Below are 22,455 nucleotides of genomic sequence, written 5' to 3'. Positions count from 1 at the left end.
ACGGCTGAAGCTGAAGGAAGGAGGACCTTGCACCATGCGATTTCAATCTTTTCTGCAAGCTGCAACAACATCTGGAGAGCAAACAGATTTTCCAGTGATGAGGATGCTCAAGCAGTGGTTCTCGAATGGCCCTCTGATCCAAGGATCAGATTTCAGTCAACAAGGAACTGAATTATAGATAAAATACTCCAATCATCATTTACAGAGGCTTGGTGACCATGATGAAAACTTGCACCATGCTTATGTGTGATGTGAAGTACAGCATTCAAATCTGTCATACTGTGTTCCTGTTAGTTGCCCCACCTACAACAGTGTATATTTGTTTGTCTTATCATGAAATTCCAAGAAATTTGTTACATTTGTGTTAGGGGGCATAGCCTTGACAAAGTAACTATTCCAGACGCATGCTTCCAATTAGTCAGGGAATCTGTAAATATTATCCCAGGTTTCTCCCTTGTTATAGAACAACCACTTTCTTGAACAATGGAAACTCTAGGTTGATATACCAACAGTATTTGGAAAAGGATAGATTGCTACTCACCACACACACACACACACACACACACACACACACACACACACACACACACACACACACACACAAAAAACCACTACCACTACTACCAGCAGCTCTGTTGCTGAAGGAGGTTTTGGTCAAAACTGTAATGCGTAACTGTGTAACAGTCTTTTTGTTACGTCTGTCTGCAACGTAACAGGTCATCTTTATGGTGAGTAAGGCTCTATCCTTTCCCTAATATTGTTGATAAACCACTTTCTTGGTCAATGTAGCTTCAGTTCTTGAAGAGCACTTTTCATCTTTGTAGAATGACAGACCCTGAAATTTAAGAAGAATTAGTGACATTAATTTCAATGTTAGGTCCCAGCTGTTTACTGTTCAAAAATGTGTTGCATCAGTTAGACTGCAACCCCTCTGTGAATGCTGTTTCCAGGAATGGTGTGCATTAGTTGCTGGATGTCAGTTTGAATGCTTTACATTTATACCAGAGTGAGCACAAACCCAGATATCCTGCAACACGTTTTGAGAATTTCGGCGTAAATTCTAGAACCACTCGGCCTTCTACCATCTCGAACACTTGATATTTTAGAATTGCAAGTGGTATGATAGAATCCTACCTACTGTGCATCGCAGCATGTGTGTGTGAAGTTTGTCGTGAGAAGACTGTAGACACGGCGGTCGAACTGCACTGACAAGTACCTGCCGGTCGATCCATGGAAGTCATAGTGAAAGAGCAAGGAAGAACTATGGAACTTCTAGGTTATTCTGTATTAATCATATCAGTGACCATTGTTATAAATGACATGAACTTTTGAAATATGGAATTTTGAAGAAACTCTCATCTTGGAGTCGATGGAGGCAAGATGTATTTTACAATTTGTTTGCAATATAGTTATGGTTGTTAAGCCAACTCTTTTCTAAAATTTGCTCAAATCTGTTTCTAATGTGAGACGATACAAGTGGCTTACAAGAAGTCCAATTTTTTGTATGCCACGTGTGAATTTTGTTCTTTATGAAGCTCAAATATACCGATAGTGGTTGAAAAGTATTCTTCGAGTACCTAATTATTTCGCAAGTAGAGAGAGAGTCTTTAAGGTTCCTGCAACTAGCATCATTCTTCAGGGGAGACGTTTATAAAGATTCCAGATGCTGGCTATCCAGAGAAGAAGATTGGCTGTGTACACCACATAAGTACACCCGTATAAGAGAAGTCTGAAGTTTGCACATACACTTCACACACTCTTAGTTTTCAAATCATTAGGAGGGGTGGGGGCAGAGAGGCGGAGAGGGGGGGGGGGGGGGGGGGGGGAGGACCCCCCCTGACAAACACACACAAACACAAAGTGGTTCTTTGCTTGGAGATGTATGGTATCAGCTGTGACTAAGCACACAGAAATGGATGGAATAGTTAATGCAAAATGAGACCCAGTTTATTTCACTAATGATAAGATCGTAAGCTTATACTATATGCACTTACTTTCAGAAGCTACAAGCCACACTGCATACTGCTGTGTACCAAGTGATCACATTTAAACTAGAAAAACTGCGCATTAATATTTTACTTTAAAATATTATACATGAGATAGGTTAATAATATACATTTACTTTATATGACACCTCTATTCCTGAAAGGGGATCACGAAGTGAAAGCTCATATTTCTACAATTACTACAGTTGTAGATTAAAACCTATTCCTTCGTGATTTGACATGTTTCTGTCTAACCCACTATGGGTGCAGTATTCCAAGATAAAAGTACATATTGCTAATGTCTGACTGATGAAATATAGGACACTGCACAATTTAGTCAATAGCTTCATGCCAACTTGTTACAAAAATTCACAAACACTTGTGACATGACACCTGCAACCATTTTCAATAATGTGAAGTTGATTATTAGGCTAAGAGTTTAAAATGAAATTGTGCTACTGCAGACCACGGGATTCTTAGCACACAAAAGTGCCCAAATTATTTTGCTACGTACAAGTTAAGTTCTTAAGTAAGGCAGTTAGCACTAGCCACATGAACACACAATAAGGTGTCAAACATGGGCTGAAATTTTTTTCATGATGGTGTGAGCCACATCTTAGGGGAACTGTCAGTTAAACTACTAAACTAAAATTACAGATTATCTTATTAATTATAATGAGCATTTTTGTTTTTACAAAATAATACAGACCTCCATTAACCATTGGGACAAGGGAATAAAATAATACAGAGGCTACCATGGCTGGTATCAAACTCATTAAAATCCTTTTGGATCTACTGTTGTGTGATCTTATATTTAATAGAAAATTATAAAATACTAAATAAAGGCCATCTTGGTCATGTTGCATTGGCCTTCCTCTGGTAATAGACTGATTTAGCTGGGAATTAATGCTTTATTCTCTCTAAGTTCTATCAGTGTCCTAAGACCACCAGTGTCAAATTTATATAGAAGTTACTGGATCTAAAATACCACTGTTCAATTCTGGGAGAGAGGGAGGGGACATATGTCAAAATATTTTTGTGTTACATAGCTTACTTGTAGTTCACAGCCCACTGAGAATTGGTGAGGGAGTTGTGGGTCCATGTTTTCCTGCTTGGTTGTGGAATTACATCAGTCCACATGGGTTGCTTGTGAAGCCAGCAAAATAACAGGGACAACCTAACTTCCAAAGCAGCCAAACAACAGCCATACAGCATCTTGAGATTTTCCTGACATACTGAATTCTTGATGTTTTGAGGATGCAGTCATTGTTTTCCATTATGTCCAATTTTCATCTGGGCACCTGCTAGAAATCTTCAACAAGTAAGCTCTCATGTCCCTTCCCCTCCCCACTTTAAATGCGCCTACAAGCTCAGCAAGACGGCTGCAGTATGGCTGAAATATCTTATTTTAGTACTATAGTATTTTAAGCACTGTATGACATCTCAATACACTTGGAAGGATTTTGAAAAGATTAACATAATAATGTTTCATCCACTATGTCCTTTGCTGCTGATCTGAATCCTAAGGTATCCATCTTGGGTTTCACTTTCAAGATAGTTACTTAGTATTTTTCCTACTAAACAGTTTGCTTCCTACCACCACCACATTGGCAATCAAGGACCCTGTAGATCATGTGCCGACCTCACGATGCTCCTTCATACATGGCGATCTTGTGCACTTTGGATCCAGTTGTCACACACTCCTAGCTGGCAAACGTCTTTCTGTAGCTCATCCTCCCATTGCTTGCTAGGTCTTCCAATTGGACAGGTACCATCAGGTCCTCCCATAAGTACATCTTTTGCCCGAGAGGTGTCCAGTCTCCTAGCAATGTGTCCTGTCAAGCTTACTCTCCGCACTTTCAGTTTTTGAACAATGTTCAGCTGGCTCATCAGCTCATACGATTCTTGGTTTTTTCTATATCTCCACGAGCTCTCTTCCCGGACAGGTCCAAAGATTTTTCTTGTAATTTTTCTTTCAAAGACCGAGAAGCTTTCTTCATCCTTTTTTGTTGTGCTTAGGGTCTTTGTCCCCTACAACAATATTGGCAGTATCACGGTATTGTATGCTTTAAGTCTGGTCATAATTGACGGATTCTTGGATGACATTATCTACTTTAGACTGAAATAAGTTTTAGACCCATTTACAATGCGTTGGTTTATTTCCCATTTGAAATTATTTTGCCTGTTGAACCATGTACCAAGGTATTTAAAATTTTCCACTTTAGCACATATCCCTACCTGCAATGGGATGTCAAAGTCCGCCCCCCCCAGTAGCCAAGTAGTCAGCACGACAGAATGTCAGTCCTAAGGGCCCGGGTTCGATTCCCGGCTGGTTCGGAGATTTTCTCTGCTCAGGAACTGAGTGTTGTGTTGTCCTAATCATCGTCATTTTCATCCTATTGACGCGCAAGTCACCGAAGTGGCATTGTATATCAAAAGACTTGCACCTGGTGAACGGTCTACCCGACGGGAGGCCCTAGTCACTCAACATTTACATTTACGTGGGATGTCATTAGGGGCATCTCTCGATACCTCCATTACCTCTGTCTTTTCTGCATTAATCCAGAACCCTATCTTACTTGCATTTTGCACTAGGTCATCTACAGTTTCTGCCAACTCTTCCTCCAATTCTGCTAGAACTGAAATGTCGTTTGCATAACCCAGTAAATCTCTTGTACCATTTAGTGTCACCGCTTTGTTTTCTCTTTTCGTCTCTCAGATTGCTTTCTCTAGGACCAGATTAAATAACAGTGGTGAAATAACATCACCTTGTGTCACACCTGTTCCGATATGGAATTCCTTGGATAACTCCCCTTGGTATTTGACTAGCTATTGTCTCCTCCGTGCACACCTTGACCGCATTTACCAACTTCATCGAAACAGTATCTTTGGGCTAAAAGAAAATGTTGAAATTCAGGTTCTGGTGGGGTTTCCAGTTACATAAAGTTACTGTCGGTAATCTGTTAGCAGTATAATCTCATAATATAACATCAGTTACTTTCATTTATAAAATAATTTCTGAAGCCTACCCAAGTATCCCTGTCCATCAAAGATCAATACACTTACAGGAAGCAGTTAGTGTCATATATTGTTCGGAAATTCAATATCTAACTACTTTATACTCATACATAGTGCTGGATCTACTGGGGAAATACTACACAACCGTCTACGGTGTGCCAGGGTTCTCACAAACAACTGGCAGTCTCCCTTTTACCTCAGACTCGTTTGCAAACGTAAGTGGTGTCGGAGGCAGCGCAAACACAGGCCTCCTGACCCTCGCAGGGTGGTGGACAGTCACAAAGCCACTTCTGAAGAGGGGGCCCAGTGCAGCAGGCAAAAGGTAACGCTGCAGCAGAGCTTTGGCTTTTATACCAGTAACACACTAAAATGTCTAACATTATGAGCCAACTAAGCCACAAGCTGTGCTGCATACAGAACAGAACACATTAAGTTTGTTACGGATAGTTGTACCAACACCACCATTGGATCTCCAATCCCCCTCCCCCTTCCTAGTATAATATACAATACCAACAGATAATAAACCTTTATCTTCTTGTAAATTTGATTAGAGGAGTCAGCCTTTGCACAACTTATTTACTAACTGACAGTCCCCTTCTGAACCTAAATCTTTTTCAGAAACAAAGTAACATCTACATATGAAAAATTAGCATATAGTGAAAATTTTTAATTAACGAGTGTGTTTGGGGTGCGAGGGAGAGGGGGTGTTGAGCAACATCAGTATTTTCAATAATTTCATAAAAGAACATCTTGTCACACACTATGAGCTGCACTTCCAAAGAACTTATTTGGTAGACTTGACATTCGGGCATATAGCTCATCAGTGGCATCTGATACAGAGGATAAACAAACAGATTTATACATATTGATGTCATCAACACAGAACATTTTGTACCCACTAAAGTAGACGCATAAGACTATTTACATTCTGTGCCCATCTACGTCATTGACAGACACATCATGATATGTGCAAAGTATGTAAGCATTCTTATGTTCCTACTTTAGTGTATACAAAGTAGTATTGTGTTATCTTCAGAATTTGTTTGTTTGTTCTCTGTGTCAGATCCAATGCCAAATACCAGTCTGCCAAATAAACACTTTTGAAGCGCAGCTCATGGTGTACAACTAAACATCCTTTAGGGTGACACAAAAAGTTCACTAACATTTGAAAATACTCTAATTCACAGAATAGGGCAGGTAGAGAGGTAAAATTTGACACATGTGCCTGAAATGACATGGTGTTTTATTGAAACCAAAAACAAGTGCAAAAATTGGGCAACAGATGGTGCTGGAGGACAACTCATCAGTTTTACCACATAAGATCATGTATAAAATGAGCTGTGACAGGGGTGGTCAAATGTGCCAGTTATCACAGAATGTTTAATTTATCAGAAAAGACACTGTTACTGAAGGTTTACTAGCATGATGATGTTGATCGCCAAAGCCCATTTCACACTCCAAGGGTATGTCAACACACAGAACTGCAGAATTTGGACTACCAAAAATCCTGGAAGTCATGGATGCCCCATTGCAGGATGAGAAAGTCATGGTGTGGCGTAGATTTATTGCATCAAATGTGATTGGATCCATTTTCTTTAAGGAAATGTGAGGCGCTACTTTCCAAACTGTTGTCATGATAATGGGTGCAAAGCATGCCAATATGTTACAGAATTGAATCATCCGTAGAATGGTTGATGAACTCTTGCTGGAGCATACAAATTTTATGCGGGATGGTGCTCCATGCCATACTGCTAAAATGTGAAAGATCTCTTGTGCACATTGTTTGGTGAGGACCGTGTGCTGAGCCACCAGTTCCATCATGCTTGCCCTCCCCAAGTTCCCTGGCTTCAATACATGTGCTCACTGGTTGTGGGGTAACCTGAAGTCTCAAGTCAATCGTGATCATCTGACCTCATTGGGGCTACTAAAAGGCAACATCTAACGGCAGTTTCTCACCACACCTACTGATATGCTGTATAGTGCAGTTCACAACATGGTCCCTGAACTAGAGGTATTGTTGATCAATGATGGCTAACGTGCTGAGTTTTTGTTATTAAGAACATAATCTTTGCTAAAATTTCAATTGTTATGCTAATTACTGCTTCTGTACCATCTGAAGCACATCTGTTGGTTAATTTGTGCAATTTTTATGGTGTCAATAAAACTCCAAGTTATTTCAAGGATGTGTGTCAATTTTTACCTCTCTACCTACATTATTCTGTGAAGTACTGAATTTTCAAATGTTAGTTTTGGGTCGCCCTGTACATAGAAGCTGGAGAGTACTGAACATGGAAGATTTTCAGATGTTAACTAAACTGGGACAGATTACAACAGTTAAAAGGCTGGCATAAACAGATTTGTTGTGACTAACACAACCTAATTCAGAAGACAAGTCTCACGTGTCCCATTATGTCTGCGCTAGACTTATTCCAATGCACATTATGAATGAATCTGCCTTACATTTATCTTTCTAATCCTAACACACACACACACACCACACACACACACACACACACACACACACACACACACACACACACGCGCGCGCACACGCGCGCAAATAAAACTAACACAGAAAATGTTTATAATATGGCTGATGCAGTAGTGACTCTCAATGAACAACACAGAAGGTGCTAGAGACGACCACCATTGACATCAATGCAGAACCAAGTTTCATTTATCAAACTGGTAGACTCAAGTAGCAGCTCTGCCTGAGGGCTGGCATCAATAGTGTTTTCAACATTCTGATGTAGCTTTTCCAGGGTGTGATTATGAGAACATGTGATCCATTTTCCTCCACAGGTAAAAATCACAGGGAGATAGATCAGATGATTGAGGTGGCCAGGAGATTGCACTGGTGCTGATTGTCCTCTCTTCACCAACACATCGTGCAATCGTGACTAGTTATGTGAGTAATCTGATGGTTTCACTTTAATGTATACGAAGTGTTCTTGTGTTACAGACTTCAATATGCGTAAATTATTTAGCTGATCATGGGAGTACACATCACTAACATTAAACTCTTGTTTTTGTTAGTAATGGTTTTTATTCGTTTAACACTCAACAATGAACACATGCTGTTTTACTGTGAGGTTCATTTTGTGTAGCATTCAACTCATCACTTAACACATCTGATCCTTTCACTCATTGAAACATAATGATGTACTGAAATACATGGGACAGTACATGCAGGAGATGCTCGTGCGCACACAGGTGAACAACTGATTGGTGCATCGAAATCACTGTTTCTGTTAAGAGGCAGGTCTCCTTCGTTAACAAGGCTCAATTCCACTTCACTGTTTTTTTCCAGGCCAGTTTCATTTTCTCCAGCACACAAATATATACAAGGAATATTTCTGCAAACACAACTAACATACTAAATTTACTGACCTGGTGTACAGAGCCCTGGGCCATGTTCCCCATACCAGAGCTGGGTGCTCCTGCTGGGGCAGAGCGGTGGAGCCCTGGAAGGAACGGCTGAGGTGGTAGTCCAAATGCAGGCCGGCCACCACTGCAAGCACAAATATTTCCATAGAGTCACAGGAAATTTCATGAGGCTAAATAGCAACTACAAGAAAAATTCATGCACAACCCCATATTTTATTATTCAAGAACAATCTTAAAATAGTTATAGATTTGTTTTCTTTACAGCAGATACTTTACTTATTCTTTCTCCTAGAATGTCAACAGTTTCTTACTACTACTCAAATGGCACATGCACTTATGATAAAGTATTAGGAAACAGGTTGCATTTGTGTTGCCAGCTTCATTTACAGCCTAGATATTAATGTTTTCATAAGCTCAAAGGACAAAATAATAGTCATTCCCCTGAAAGAGCATACTGGGCACTTTTGAGGATCGTAAATGGTGACCCTCTTCTGCTGACATAACTTGTGGCAGTGAAGTCTGTTGTATGGAATCAGTGCAATAATGGTTAATGAGGAGATGTGAAAGTTAGACAGGAAATGTGTTTGAACATGCCCACAACTGCAGTGCAAATGAACTCGTCCAATCTGTGGTATCAATGGAGACCGTCCAACTTGTTTACAAGGAATAGTTTCCAATCAAAACCATGTAACACAGTGTACGAACAGTCGAGATGAAAAGAGCCTAACAGACAAGTAACAGGTTCAAATGTCAACAACTTACCAATGAAAATCAGTTTCACAGCCAACAGGAGTTGCTGTTATCAGTGAATACGCCTAGAGGTGATGTTACACATGTGTGGTACTGATTTATTCGAATTTTGTGTTTCTTAAGAAGAATTTTAGGACCAATTTTGTTTAAATTGCAGTTGCTGAGAAGCTATATCACTTTATTACTGCTTATGTGTGTGCTACACTGCTATCATTAGTATGGTCCTTACATGTTGGTTACATAAAAGTGTCAAGTGATTAGAATGGCACCCCTTTTTTCCCTTTTGCTTTGGGATGTTTTGATAATGTGCCATATTTCATTACAGTTAATCAACAGTAACCCACACCACAGCAGACTTAAATGTGTGTATTTTATATTGGAATATAAAACTAAAATCAACTTACATACATTTATTGTGCAAATATGGTTACATATATTTAAATGGGAGATATTTAAATGTAATGTTATGTAATGTAACAGGACATACAAAATATGTGACTGAAGCATGAATCAATACTAGTACTACCACAATTTTCTTTTCAGTTTAGTTTTTTCGTAATCAGAATATCGGTAATATCCTTTCTTCCAGGAGTACTGGTCCTTAGAGACTCACAGAAGAGCTTCTGCACTGTTTGGCAGGCAGTAGATGAGTCACTGGTGGAAGTAAAGCTGTGAGGATGGGTCCTGAGTAATGCTAACGTAGCTCAGTTGGTGGAGGACACACCCGCAAATGGCAAAGATCTCAAGTTTGAATCTCAGTTGAGCAGTTTCAATATGCCATAAAGTTTAGTATCAGTGCACACTCTGCTGTAGAGTGAAAAATTCATTCTGGAGTGTGATAGTCGAGCACAAGCATACGCAATAATAAACAACATGCAGTGACAAGATGTAGCTTCTCAGCCACTGCAGCACGGGTTCATCATCTGCAGTTTCAACAAAATAGATCTTAAAATTGTTCTTAACACAGAAGGGAAAAAATGATAGGGTGTGCGTGAAGAAAAACAAAATTAAAAAAAAATAAGAACCACTCTAATGTTACACATTAGTGAGATGCCTCCTGAGGTGACGCTTCTTCCCCAACAAGCTTACTTTAGATATAAAACATGGGTTACATTTTATGCCACTAACTAAGGTCGCATTCCTACACCATATTAATAATAATTTGCAGTTGTTTTGACAAAGAGGAGGAGAATATAATATCTGCTTCTAACTACTAATGTTACCCTCAACTTTTTCAGCACCCTTTAAGGTACTTCATCATTCATAGCATAATGTTGACTACTAATTAGTTACCGTAGAAGTGACTTTTTTTTTAATTTTTTTTTTTCCTGTATGTCAGTCAGGAAAGTTATGAATAGGAAATTCTAGTTTAAGAATCAGATTGTTTCACTACAGTCTGGGGTTTTATGGGACATTAAATGGTGAAAGTATTTATGAAACTGAAAATGTACTGGTAGATGAAAGAAAAAAGGTCCAGATGAGTGTGTGTAGGACACATCTACATCTACATCATACTCCACAAGCCACCTAATTGTGTGTGGTTGAGGGTACTTTCGGTACCACTATCTGATCCCTTCAACCCTATTCCACTAACGAATAATGCATGGGTACCTCATCTGGTCCTGAAGCCTTTCCACTACTAAGCAATGTGCCAATTTTTGGCACGATTGTGCTTCAGCCGCGAGTGTTAAGGTCGATATTGGCCTTGCCAGAGATACTGGGGTGTGGAGTTGGCGGCGAGTGGCGCTCTGGCAACAAAAAGTGGAGGGTTCGAGAGTAAAAAGCGAGAGCAACAGAAATGCAGGGTGTTGGACTCCAGATGGTCCGAATTGTGCATTAATACTTTTGGCAATCTGTGGTAATGAACTGATGGTGAAACTGAGACACTTGGGAAATCAACACTGCTGTGGAACGATAAGCCATGGGCTCTGCAATTGTATGGACACAGCTTACAGCGAGCTGTGGCCAATATCATTTGTGAGTGTTTTGCCACAGCAGATAAACAAGACAGCATGAGCCCAACCTGAACACGCTGTGCTGTACCATGTTCGCCCACAATAAGGAAGTCATGATATTGGAGAAGAAAGCAGTGGAATACGATACTTGTATTAACCTTCAGTGACTTCTGTGGTGTTGGTTTACTTAACTGTATGGAGATTGAGCAATGACTGTCACTTTTTAATGGAATTTACGATTGTGTGGAGGTGTAGCCAATGCCGGATGGGCATTGTCAAAGTTGATAAATTTCTTATTTGTGAACACAATTTTCTGTTATCAGGATTACTCAATGGACAGATTTGAAATTGTCAGTTCTGCACTGTAGTTCAGTGGGTTATAAATACTGGAATTTGGAAAATATGCTAATGATGAGTTTTGGATATGTTTTTATATCTGTGTGTTAAATGAAAGTGAATTTTGAAGTTTGTAAGGAACCTTTTTACCATTATGATTCTGTAAGTTTTTATTTGGAAGTGATGTTGTTTGCTACCATTATTGGTTGAGAATTTATTACCCGATTAATCAAAGGAACTGTTATTTAACCAGCCTTTCTATGAAGGGTTTTAAGACTTGTTTTTCAGTGAACTATTATTAATAACTTACGTAAATCAGTAAAGTTGTGTAAGCAGTTATTGAAGGCACCTTAGCCAATCAACCATGGCCAGTTCGGAACAGGCAGTGATGTGACATTAGAGGACTAGAGACTATTTGTTGTTAAGTTTTGGCAATGCTAATCCTGTTGTGTGTTCTTGTTGAAGTGTCTAGTCGCCCCCAAGTTAAATAATAATTCCGCACAGCGACTGTAGCTGCTTTTCGATTCCACGATCAGTTATCTAAATATCTGCAATTTTGACGTTCGTACGATGATTGAAAGGAGGGACAGTGTTACGATCTTCTGCAGTGAAACAACTTCGGAAGACCAAATGCAGTATTTCGGCCTTCTCTCTGTTATCTTCCATTTCGGTGCAGGTGTGGTCACAGAGAATAAATGGATGATTTTGACCCTCTAACAGATATTATATATGACCAAAATCTCTTAGGGTTTTTACTCAGGTCGGCTGAAAATATCTTACTTTCGAAATCATTTAATGCTTCTCTCATAGCTCTCCTTACACTCATTTTCACTTTGTTCAGCTTTTGTTTGTCAGCTAGGTTTTACTTGTCTTGAATCTGAGATGAAGTGCTCTTTGTTTATGTAGCACTTTTCTAACATGGCTGTTAAACCATGGTGGATCTTTCCCATCCCTTAAAAGCTTACTCTGAGAATATTTGTGTAGGGCATATTGAACGATGCCTTTGAATTTTTTCCATCACTGAATATTTGATACTGACTGCTGAGATATTCTGAAATTTGTATCCTGTCACCCCTGCTGAGCAAATATATCTCCCTACCTTTCTTAACATTCCTTATAGGACCTGTCATCATAGATGCTGTCACACCTTTATCATCGCTAATTCCTTTCTCTATGTGAACTGATTCGGTAACGTCGGGTCTGTTTGTTGCTCTCGAGTTGCTTCTCTAACTAACTGCTCAAAGTAATTTTTGGACAAGACATCCAGAACAATGCGACATGATTCCCTGTCTCTGGCACCATGTTTGATGGTAGAACACTCTCAATCTATACCTAGCAAGTTGAAGTCACCTCCTATTACAACAGCATGATCATGAAAATTACTAATGATATTCTGCAAGTTCTGTCTGAAGCTCGCTCTACAACTACAGATCCTGACCCAGGTGGTCTATAAAAGCATTCGATCACCATTTTTGACTGTTCTTTGATAGTCAATTTCACCCAGATTAATTCACATTCAGAATCTGTGATAATGTCGCTAGATTTTATCGAATTTTTTACTGCAATAAACATGCCTCCACTATTGACGACTAACCTATCCTTACATTGAACATTCCAATCTGAACTTAGGATTTTGTTGTAATTGAAGTCTGGTTTCAAAAGGTTTTCTGTTTCCAATACAATCTGTGCATTATAACCTTCAGTAAGTGATACTAATTCTAGGACCTTTCCTTCGATGCTCCTCCAGTTTACTAAAATCATATTAATCTTTCCTATCTCTGATCTGTCAGGACAAAGAGTCTCTGAGGTCACTGTGGCTGATTTAAGAGGCAAATCATGTTCGCTCCCAAGTGAGGGGTCCTCTAACCTAAAAAAGTCCCACGTGCACGCCACACGTACTCAGCTACCCTAGTAGCCGCGTCCTGCGTGTAGTGCACGCCTGACCTATTAAGGGGAACCCTACAATTCTGCACCCGATAGCGGAGGTCAAGAAATTCACATCCAGTGCCATCACAGAACTGTCTGAGCCTCTGATTTAGACCTTCCACTCTGCTCCAAATAGACAGCTTAGCCTGCACACCGTGTGCACTGCTAGTTGCCTTCACCAAATCAGCCAGCCATTGAAAGGAGCAGAGGATGACCTCAGAACCCAAGCGGCAGATGTCGTTCGTGCCAACATGTGCCCCTACATGCAGACAGTTGCACCCAGTAGGCTCGATAGCCGCCGGTAGGGCCGCCTCCACATCACGGGTGAGATCTCTCGGCAAACATACCAAATGCTGATTGGGATTCTTTCCCACCTCGCCTGCTATTTCCCTAAAGGGCTCCATCACCCACCTAACATTGGAGCTCCCAATGACTAGCATACCCACCCTCTGTAGTTGTCCAAACAGGGCAGAAAAACTGACCGCTAGCCCAACAGGAGAGGCATCCCGTGCTGGCTGAGAGTTGTCATCAACACTGGGTAGCAACTAGTACCTGTTGCTAAGGCATAGAGCCAGCCACATGTTCTGCTCCCTCTTTTACCGTCCGCCCAGTGACACGCAAACCCACCACTGTCTGCCACCCACTCTGGAGTGAGGACGGACCAGTCAGATGTTGCGTATCAGAAGCTGCAGCAACATCCAAGTCACCAGGGGATTCCAATGGCACCAAATGTGTCATGGGCACCCTGACGTCATTGCAACTTTGAGCATTAGCTAGAATGCTTGTCGACAATAGCCCAAAGCAGCTTCCAGCTGTTTATGGACAGCAGCCAACTCTCCTTGTATCTGCTCATACAGAAGGGTTCCATATAACCTAAATTATGTTTATAGATAGCTCATCCATCCCAGAAATACAGGATTCTGACGATTTTTGTCTGTTATAAATACTGATACTTGCAATATATCAGAATGTGAAATAACAGGTTGTATGTTGATTGCATTTAGGTAGAAGCTTAAATTTTTTACACTTCCAAGGAACCATAGGTTTTAGTATGTGACAAATTTCAACTTTATACATCTACCCAATCCTGAGAAAAATGGTTATTAACAATCAGACAGACGAACAGACACACACAAGAATGTAATCCAAATAAAGGTTCTGTTTTTACCGACTGAGGTATGAAACCCTAAAAATGAAGGAAACAATAAGAATATGGCAGGAAAGCTTACAACAGTGCTCTAGTTTGGCACCTGAACTCAAACTCTTGCGTGTTGCAGGCAATGCTGTTACAACTGAAGCTAGTTATAGAGTGTTACCTTAGAGAAGTCCCAAACTGACTCCTCTACTGGCAATTCGGATTGTATCACATACAGTAATGCTGGTTATTTTACTCTACAGTATTTGTTGAAACATGGCAGATGCAGTAAGAGTATTCCAAATCTTTAGTCAGAAATGACTTGAAATGATGTTATTGTTTACTGGCTAGCATACAAAAATTTGTATGATGCTATAAGCCTATTGAATTATTGCCGTGATGAAGAAAGACAGTGAGATTAACACTATAAGTAAGCTGCAATAGAAAAAATAGGTTCTCTAAAATGTAACAAAAATATTTTTATTATCTGACCTGGTGTATGATTGCTTGTTATTGGAACTCTCATGCTGTTGTTGTTGTTGTTGTTGTTGTTGTTGCTGCTGCTGCTGCTGCTGCCCAACACCAATTGCCAGACCTTTGTTTATTCCTGACAATGGAGTACTATGTGCAACTGACATCATCTGTGAAAAAATGCATCTAAATCACTCACGTGTATAGTAAAAAAATATCTAAAGGTATAAGGAGGTGGTAATTAAGGACCCTGTTGTTTTTACAGTCAGTTACTTACATGTTCCACTGATCATTTGAATGAATCTTGAGTCAGTTTGCAGGGTGTATGTACATAATTGGTGTCAACATTAGTGGACTGATGCAAGTATACCTAAAACAAGGTTTTTTCTTAAGGGGAAAAAAGGTGGCAGAAATGCAAATAATGGAAGTTGGAGGAAATTGTGTCAATTTAGAATCACAATATGTTGTGGAGCATAAAGTAAGTAGGCTTAATCTGTTGGTAGAGCAGTTGAAATCCGTACTGAAGATTCAGAGACTGTTCAGACATCACTGACAGTCTCCAAGAACATGTCAGTGGACAGGCAAGGTCAAACAAAAAAGTTTAGAACAATTTTCCTTGGAAGTACAAAGCAGTGGGAGACCTTTACTTGCAGATGAAAATATTAAAAAGCTACACGACATGTGAAAGGAACTCCAAGGAATTTGCCAGTCACTCTCAAATTCTGCATGCCACAAACACCTACTGACAAAGTTCTGCTTCTGCATCTACATCTGTACTCTGCAGACCACTGCGAAGTGCATGGCAGTGGGTACATCCCATTATGCAGTTATTAGGGCTTTTTCCCCATTCCATTTTTGTACGGAGTGTGGGAAGAATGAATGTTTAGAGACCTGTGTGCACATCATAATTAATCTAATCTTGTCCTGAAGATCCCTATGGAAGTAATATGTAGGGGGTGGCTTTATATTCCTAGAGTTGTCATTTAAAGGTGGTTCTTCAAACTTTGTAAGTTGGCTTTCTTGGCATAGGCCACACAGTTTACTGAAAACCCGTGAACACAGACTGTTACCTACAATGAGATTTAAAACACCACCCACAATAGAAGTGAAGCATGATGAAAACATTGGCAGATAGAGCAAGAAACCTGTGTAAACCGGAGCTGCTTGATGCGGGATTAAAACATTTCAGCAATGAACTGCTCAAGAATGGTTATTTGTCTGCTGAGATAAAAAGAGAGTTAAAACCACATCTCTTAGCTGATAGTGATGCACAAGTGCCTGTGAAAGTGGACGTTTCACTGCATTTCATTAAGGCTGTTACTGACCACAAAGGAAAAATCTTGGATACGGAAGTAATATGTAGCGGGTTGCTTTATATTCCTAGAGTTGTCATCAGGTAGATCACCTAAAATTGGTCAAGGATGCTCTGAAACTGCTGGAAAAAGCAGGTATTTATAGGATTCCATGTAGTTGTGGGGGAGGTGTATGTGGGCACTACAAAAAAAAAAAATTCAAAAAATGACTGGAAGAGCACTAAGGCAATTACAGAAGGGAGTAGATTGACAGATCAGAAGTTGCGGAACATGCTTTGCAGCCACAAGACCATCATATTCATTTTCAAAGGAGATGCCATCGAGATTATGAAACACCCCAGGTATTTCACCAGGAAGGAGGAGGGCATGAAATTCAATGACATTTTCATCCTGGTGCTGAAGATGTCTACCAGTCTTCCACCATGGGGTGGTAGTATCAACAGGTAACGGCAACTGACAACAGCCAATTGCACCCTGGTATTTAAAGCATGTGACATCACGCCATTCCAGGGAAGCACACATAAATGGAATTTTGCTGTAGTCAGTATAAATGGAATTTTGCTGTAGTCAGTAGCAAGCCAGGGTGTGAATCAGACCACTCAAAGTCATAATCCCCTTGAAAATATCCTCCACAGATGGGAACAAAATGTCCGGTTTTAATGTCAAATCCATTTGACCAAGGCGGAACAGCCCAGAACGTTTTCTTTAATTACAAAGATAAATACTACCTTGTAATTTACACTCCCCCGCCCCCTACAAAGTGGCCACAGGTTAACAGTCAAAGACACAAGATTAAGCAACGCACAATATTTACAGAACAAATGCCTGAAATGATGACTGAAGCTTGGTGATTTGGCTCTCATAATGATTGAAAAAACTCGTTTACATTCATCTGGTTATTTTAACAACCTTAACTTCTGATGTTGGTCAAATGAAAACCATACAGACATGCACAAATGTCCCCTAGCAACGACAAAGATACTTCTTTGAGGAGAACAGAGGACAAACAGCTGCAGTGACTGTAGAGAGTATTACCTCTCAATGTTTCAAAATATTATTGTACTGAACTATAGAGAGTACGCTTAAGTGAAACAGAATGTGGTTCCAGCAAGATGGGACAACTGCTCACACAGCCAACATTGGGCTGAATTCTTTGAGGATTAAATTTCCTGGACATCCAATTTCTCATAATGTTATCACTGCATGGCCTTGGTCCACATGTTCGCCAAATCTCACAAACTGTGGTTTATTTTGGGGAATTATCTTAAATTGTAAGTATTTGTAAACAGACCACAGAACACTATCTGCCAGGAAATCTCTGCAGTACAAAATCGGGTACTGAGATGTAAGTTTGACAGAAACGTAGCATAGCAGACAATAGTTGCAACTTAGATGAAGTTATTTTCAAATGTTAGCTACTCCTTTTTCAAGGCTGTTAAATGGCATATGTACCCCAATATGCTGTATCAATAAATATGTTAAAGTATTGGGTAAAGCAAGGCATTTGTTAAAAATTGTCAGGCCTTTTTGCTGCACCCTGTACTACTGACAATTCCAATTTACAATTTACATTCTCATTATTATTTGAACCACAGAAAACCTGAAGATGGTACAAATTTACATAATGTAGTGGGTATACATGCCTGCTGTTGCTGTTGATGCTGCGGCTGCTGCTGCTGCTGCTGTTGTTGTTGTTGTTGTTGTTGTTGTTGCCCCATATTGGTGTTCGCAGGGCTAACACCAGTGCTGCTGCCAAAATTGCTGTTCAGGTTGCTGTTGATGGCATTCCTAGCAGTCTCCACTTCATTGCCACCCACTGCCGTCTTTGACAAGAAACTGACTGTGAACTTTGTATTGTATGGCAGTGTTTGGTACTTTGGGTCTGCCTTGCTGCCCCCAAACTCTGAAGGTGATATGTCATCCTGCAAGCATCAACAAAGACACATCCTGGAACCTCACTGCTGTTGTTACTTGTGTGTAAATTGGTTGCAGGGCTGCCAAAAGTTTACTCTGCACCCATCTAACCACTGACAATGACTTCATTTTCTTTAGGCTGTTGTATAATTCAGCCTGGGGTCACTCAAATGGGGTATAATTACAAGTTCTGGTTTTATACCAAGAGACCATCAGATTATTTTGACATGTCAACTGAACAACTGTGAAGAAGCACTGATTGCATCTGATCAGTTGATGACCTCCTACAAAAAATTTCCAAATTATCTGATGATTACTTAATAACAAGTTGAATCTGGTAATTGTACCATTTGAGTGTCCCAAGTCTAAAAGACTTTTCTATATGTATTTATATTCCACACCTTCTCCAAGACACTTGAATAAATTTTAACCAAATTTTGTACACATATCACTTAAAGCCTGTAAAGAAGCACTGTGGGAGTAAGAAGCACTTAACTCTCATTGGGGTGGCGGTGAAAAATGAGTGGCACAAAAACTTAACTCAGCAACCTCAGGAACAATTTCAACCACGTACAAATGTATCAAATCCATAGTTTTCCAGGTTGCTAGTATCACTGGTGACTGTCCTGAAGACATTTCACAACTAGGTGCAAATAAGGAGCAAGGGCTGGGTCTGGAGTATTCTGATATGTGGTTCTGAGTAGACGAGATGTATTGATGATGGAACTACTTAGATCTGTAGATGATCCAGAGGGATCAAAACATGTAACGTAATTAAAAGTGTGCAGTTGCGAGTGGACTTTAAATGGGAATTATCTTGCACATATAAATGATTCATTACTTGTATAATTTGTTTAAAAATATTGTAGTGATAACAGACCCAACCATCCCTCGGAGTGGTGGAGGTGAGAAGCCATGACATGTAAACTCATTAACGATCCAAATTAGTATTGAATACATAGTTTTCCAAATTGCTAGGCTCATAGGTGACAGTTCCGATGACATTTGACCCCTAGGTGTTAGGAGGATGGGAGGAATGGGGGGTTCCAATAGTGCTGATCTATCAGCATCTCCCTGCAATATCTGGATGAATTTCAACCAAATTTGTTATATACATTATTCACAATTTGCATAAAAATAGTGTTGGATTAAGATACCTCTGCTAGTCGTAGGGTGAGGGGAAGGGATTGAGCGACATGTAAAAATGTTCGAAAACAATCCATTGATGTTTTTTCTTGTACTTAGTTGACTTAAAAAACTTCAAAAGTATGAAGCACCACCTGTCTCATATTTGTTGTTCAGTGTGTCAACCAGTTTGTGACAATATTTGCTACAATGAGTCAACAATATTGTCACCATATTTTGGAGCCAAAGATCATGCTACATGGCTGAATACCACGAAAATATTTACTTTCCTCTGTTGAGCTGCATGGTGTGAAACTGGAGAATCAGTTGCTGGCAACAGTCCTTTTTCTCAATGTGGTAACCAGTTACTGCTGTCAGTATTCCTCAAATGAAACCAAAGTCTGACAGATTCTACAAAAAGGCGAATGAAGGTAAAGTATTGCAAAAATGAAACATTATGAAAGATACCATCAACTTCAGGCTACGTGTTAACATGTTGCCACAATGTGAGCGGGTGAATCTGAAGATCAGCACGATAGTCCCTTACAAGAAACAACATCTGATTTAACCGTGATAGTGTGTAGTTGTAAAAGTGAGGCATTAAAGCAATATCATTGCAGATAATTTACAGAGATAAAAGCATACGGGTTGAGCTGGTATGCAGACCATAGAATGAGCACGGGCTCCCCCAGGGGTTATCTGCAGTGAGGGAAATTGAACGCAAGCTCACAGACTGACTCTCCGGACCTAAGAGGGAATGCCTACACACTGCTAGGGAATGCAGATGCAGATGGAATGCCTGGAACCTATAGAGCGGGAGGAGGGTGTAGGTATAAATATTTGACCCATTCCACTCTATGAGCAATCTCAGGCAGCACCTGGTGAAGAGGACTAGTCACATTGCCAAATTATCACGCAAGAACAACGGTAACATCCAGCAGATACCCAACACGTCAAGATGTCATCAGATTATCGGGAGTATCTGTAAAATCATAATATTCGTACAGTTCCAAGATGAGGGGCAAAGAGCTTCTTAGCCAATTTGAACTAGGAGAGAGAATTGTGCTAACCTGGTGAGCATTGTGGGAGCCCTGGGTGAGGGGCTTCTCCTGCTGGTCAGCGGACATGGGCTGATGGTGTTGCTGTTGCTGTTGCTGCTGCTGTTGTTGTTGTTGTTGTTGCTGCGGCTGTGGTGCCGGGACATGGAGGTACGGCTCAACGGCAGCAACATTGCCTCCGGGCCTCAGCAGGAATGCCGGCTTTTGGTCCTGGGCGTGACCCACCACGGCAGGCCTGTGCGCATGACATACAGCTCCAGACCAGGAAACTGAGTGGCGCGCGCGCACACACACACACACACACACACACACACACACACACACACACACACACACACACACACACACACACACACAAACTAAGAGAAGTTACATGTTACCAGTACCAGGGGTCACTCCCAACAGCAAACGTGTGCAACAACTACAATTCCAAAGTGGTACTTACACCATTTGCAGAAAACACTGGACCATAAATATATTTTTACTTCAAAACCAAAAACTTTAAATCTAAAAATATAATGGAAGAATAGCTGAAACTGATCCACTTTGTTTAGTCTTTCTCCCCATTGATTTTCTCATTTGCAAAAAAATTTTCAGTTAATCACTTCATTAGCTACTAATTTGTACAAAGTATATTGTTATAAATTAAAATGTATAAGTATTATAATCATCCAAACCTTGTGCTATATTGACAGTCTTAGTGTACATTACAAGAAATTGGAGCCTTTTGCAGCTGAATAGCACAGAATGAATAGAATTCACGGCAAAAATACTGGTTCGTGCCTTTCTCTTTGTGGTTAATATTTCTGCTTTTGTTTAGAAGGGACATTACAAGGACATACTGGAAACAGTGAACAAATTTAGGAATTCTGTTGGAAAATTTATGTTTATGCCACAGTTCATGACTGTATCAAAGGACATAAGTATTTTTTTCTTCCCCCACATCATATTGTATTTTCACTGATTTTCCAGACTAAGTCATTCTTTGCCGTAAAAATTATTCCTTCATACAACTATTCTATCATTACATAGTTTCCCTCTTTAAGCAAATACTATGTTATAAATTTTTAAAGAGAGATATGAGAGATTCGTGAATGTTCATTACAGAGAGAGAGTCACCTTCAAATGTGGTACATATTTCTAGCAAGGAATACGAAATGAAATTGAAACTTGTAATACAATGGAATGAGAAAAACCAAACCAGCATTTAAATAATTTCAATGGTGTCTCATACTCAACAGAACATTTAAATGTAAGTACAAATGCTATTATTAGTTGGTACCAACACTCAACACTCAATACTATAATATCAGAGCTGTTAGGTCTCCGAGGTCGTCAACAGTCTGAAAAAGACCAGACGACACGAAACGCTCTGAATAAAGCCGACCTTTAGCTATCAGTATTTGTGGGCCGGCATTCAGCTTATCGTGCCCTTACTGTAGTTAGTCTGTTGGGGCTTGTAATATAGTAATTTACACTGTGTGATCAAAATTACCCAGACACCCCAAAAACAAACTTTTTTCATATTGGGTGCATTGTGCTGCCACCTACTGCCAGGTATTCCATATCAGCGACCTCGTAGTCATTACACATCGTGAGAGCAGAATGGGGTGCTCTGCAGAACTCATGGACTTCGAACATGGTCAGGTGATTGGGTGTCACTTGTGTCATATGTCTGTACGCGAGATTTCCACTTTCCGAATCATCCCTACGTCCACTGTTTCCAATGTGATAGTGAAATGGAAATGTCAAGGGATACGAACAGCACAAAAGTGCACAGGCCAACCTCTTTTGACTGACAGAGACCGCTGGCAATTTAAGAGGGTTATAATGTGTTATAGGCAGACATCTACGAGACCATCATACAGGAATTCCAAACTGCATCAGGATCCACTGCAAGTATTATGACAGTTAGGCGGGAGGTGAGAAACCTTTCATTTCCTGGTCAAGCAGCTGCTCATAAGCCACACATCACACCAGTAAATACCAAACGACGCCTCACTTGGTGTAACGAGCGTAAACATTGGACAACTGAACAGTGGAAAAACGTTGTGTGGAGTGGCCAATCACGATACACAATGT

The 22,455-nt window shown here is 40.1% G+C and overlaps 1 protein-coding gene across 3 annotated transcripts in view; it reads right to left on the bottom strand.

Annotated features, from left to right (window-relative positions):
* LOC124716947 (apoptosis-stimulating of p53 protein 2-like) overlaps positions 1 to 22,455 on the bottom strand; it is a 137,970-nt gene that overhangs the window by 52,018 nt on the left and 63,497 nt on the right. For 2 of the 3 annotated variants that reach the window (XM_047243535.1, XM_047243536.1), the window contains exons 5-8: positions 20,386 to 20,608; positions 17,920 to 18,198; positions 14,985 to 15,133; positions 8,394 to 8,514 (exon numbers count right to left, since the gene is read on the bottom strand). In XM_047243535.1, the coding sequence (XP_047099491.1) occupies positions 8,394 to 8,514; positions 14,985 to 15,133; positions 17,920 to 18,198; positions 20,386 to 20,608 (772 nt within the window). The remainder of the gene's footprint in view (positions 1 to 8,393; positions 8,515 to 14,984; positions 15,134 to 17,919; positions 18,199 to 20,385; positions 20,609 to 22,455) is intronic. The other variant, XM_047243537.1, reaches the window with a different exon arrangement.

This window comes from Schistocerca piceifrons, chromosome 9 (assembly GCF_021461385.2).
Source record: "Schistocerca piceifrons isolate TAMUIC-IGC-003096 chromosome 9, iqSchPice1.1, whole genome shotgun sequence".
Lineage (NCBI taxonomy): Eukaryota > Metazoa > Arthropoda > Insecta > Orthoptera > Acrididae > Schistocerca > Schistocerca piceifrons.
Note: the sequence above shows the minus strand (reverse complement) of the source record. Positions and strands in the feature narration are given on the sequence as shown.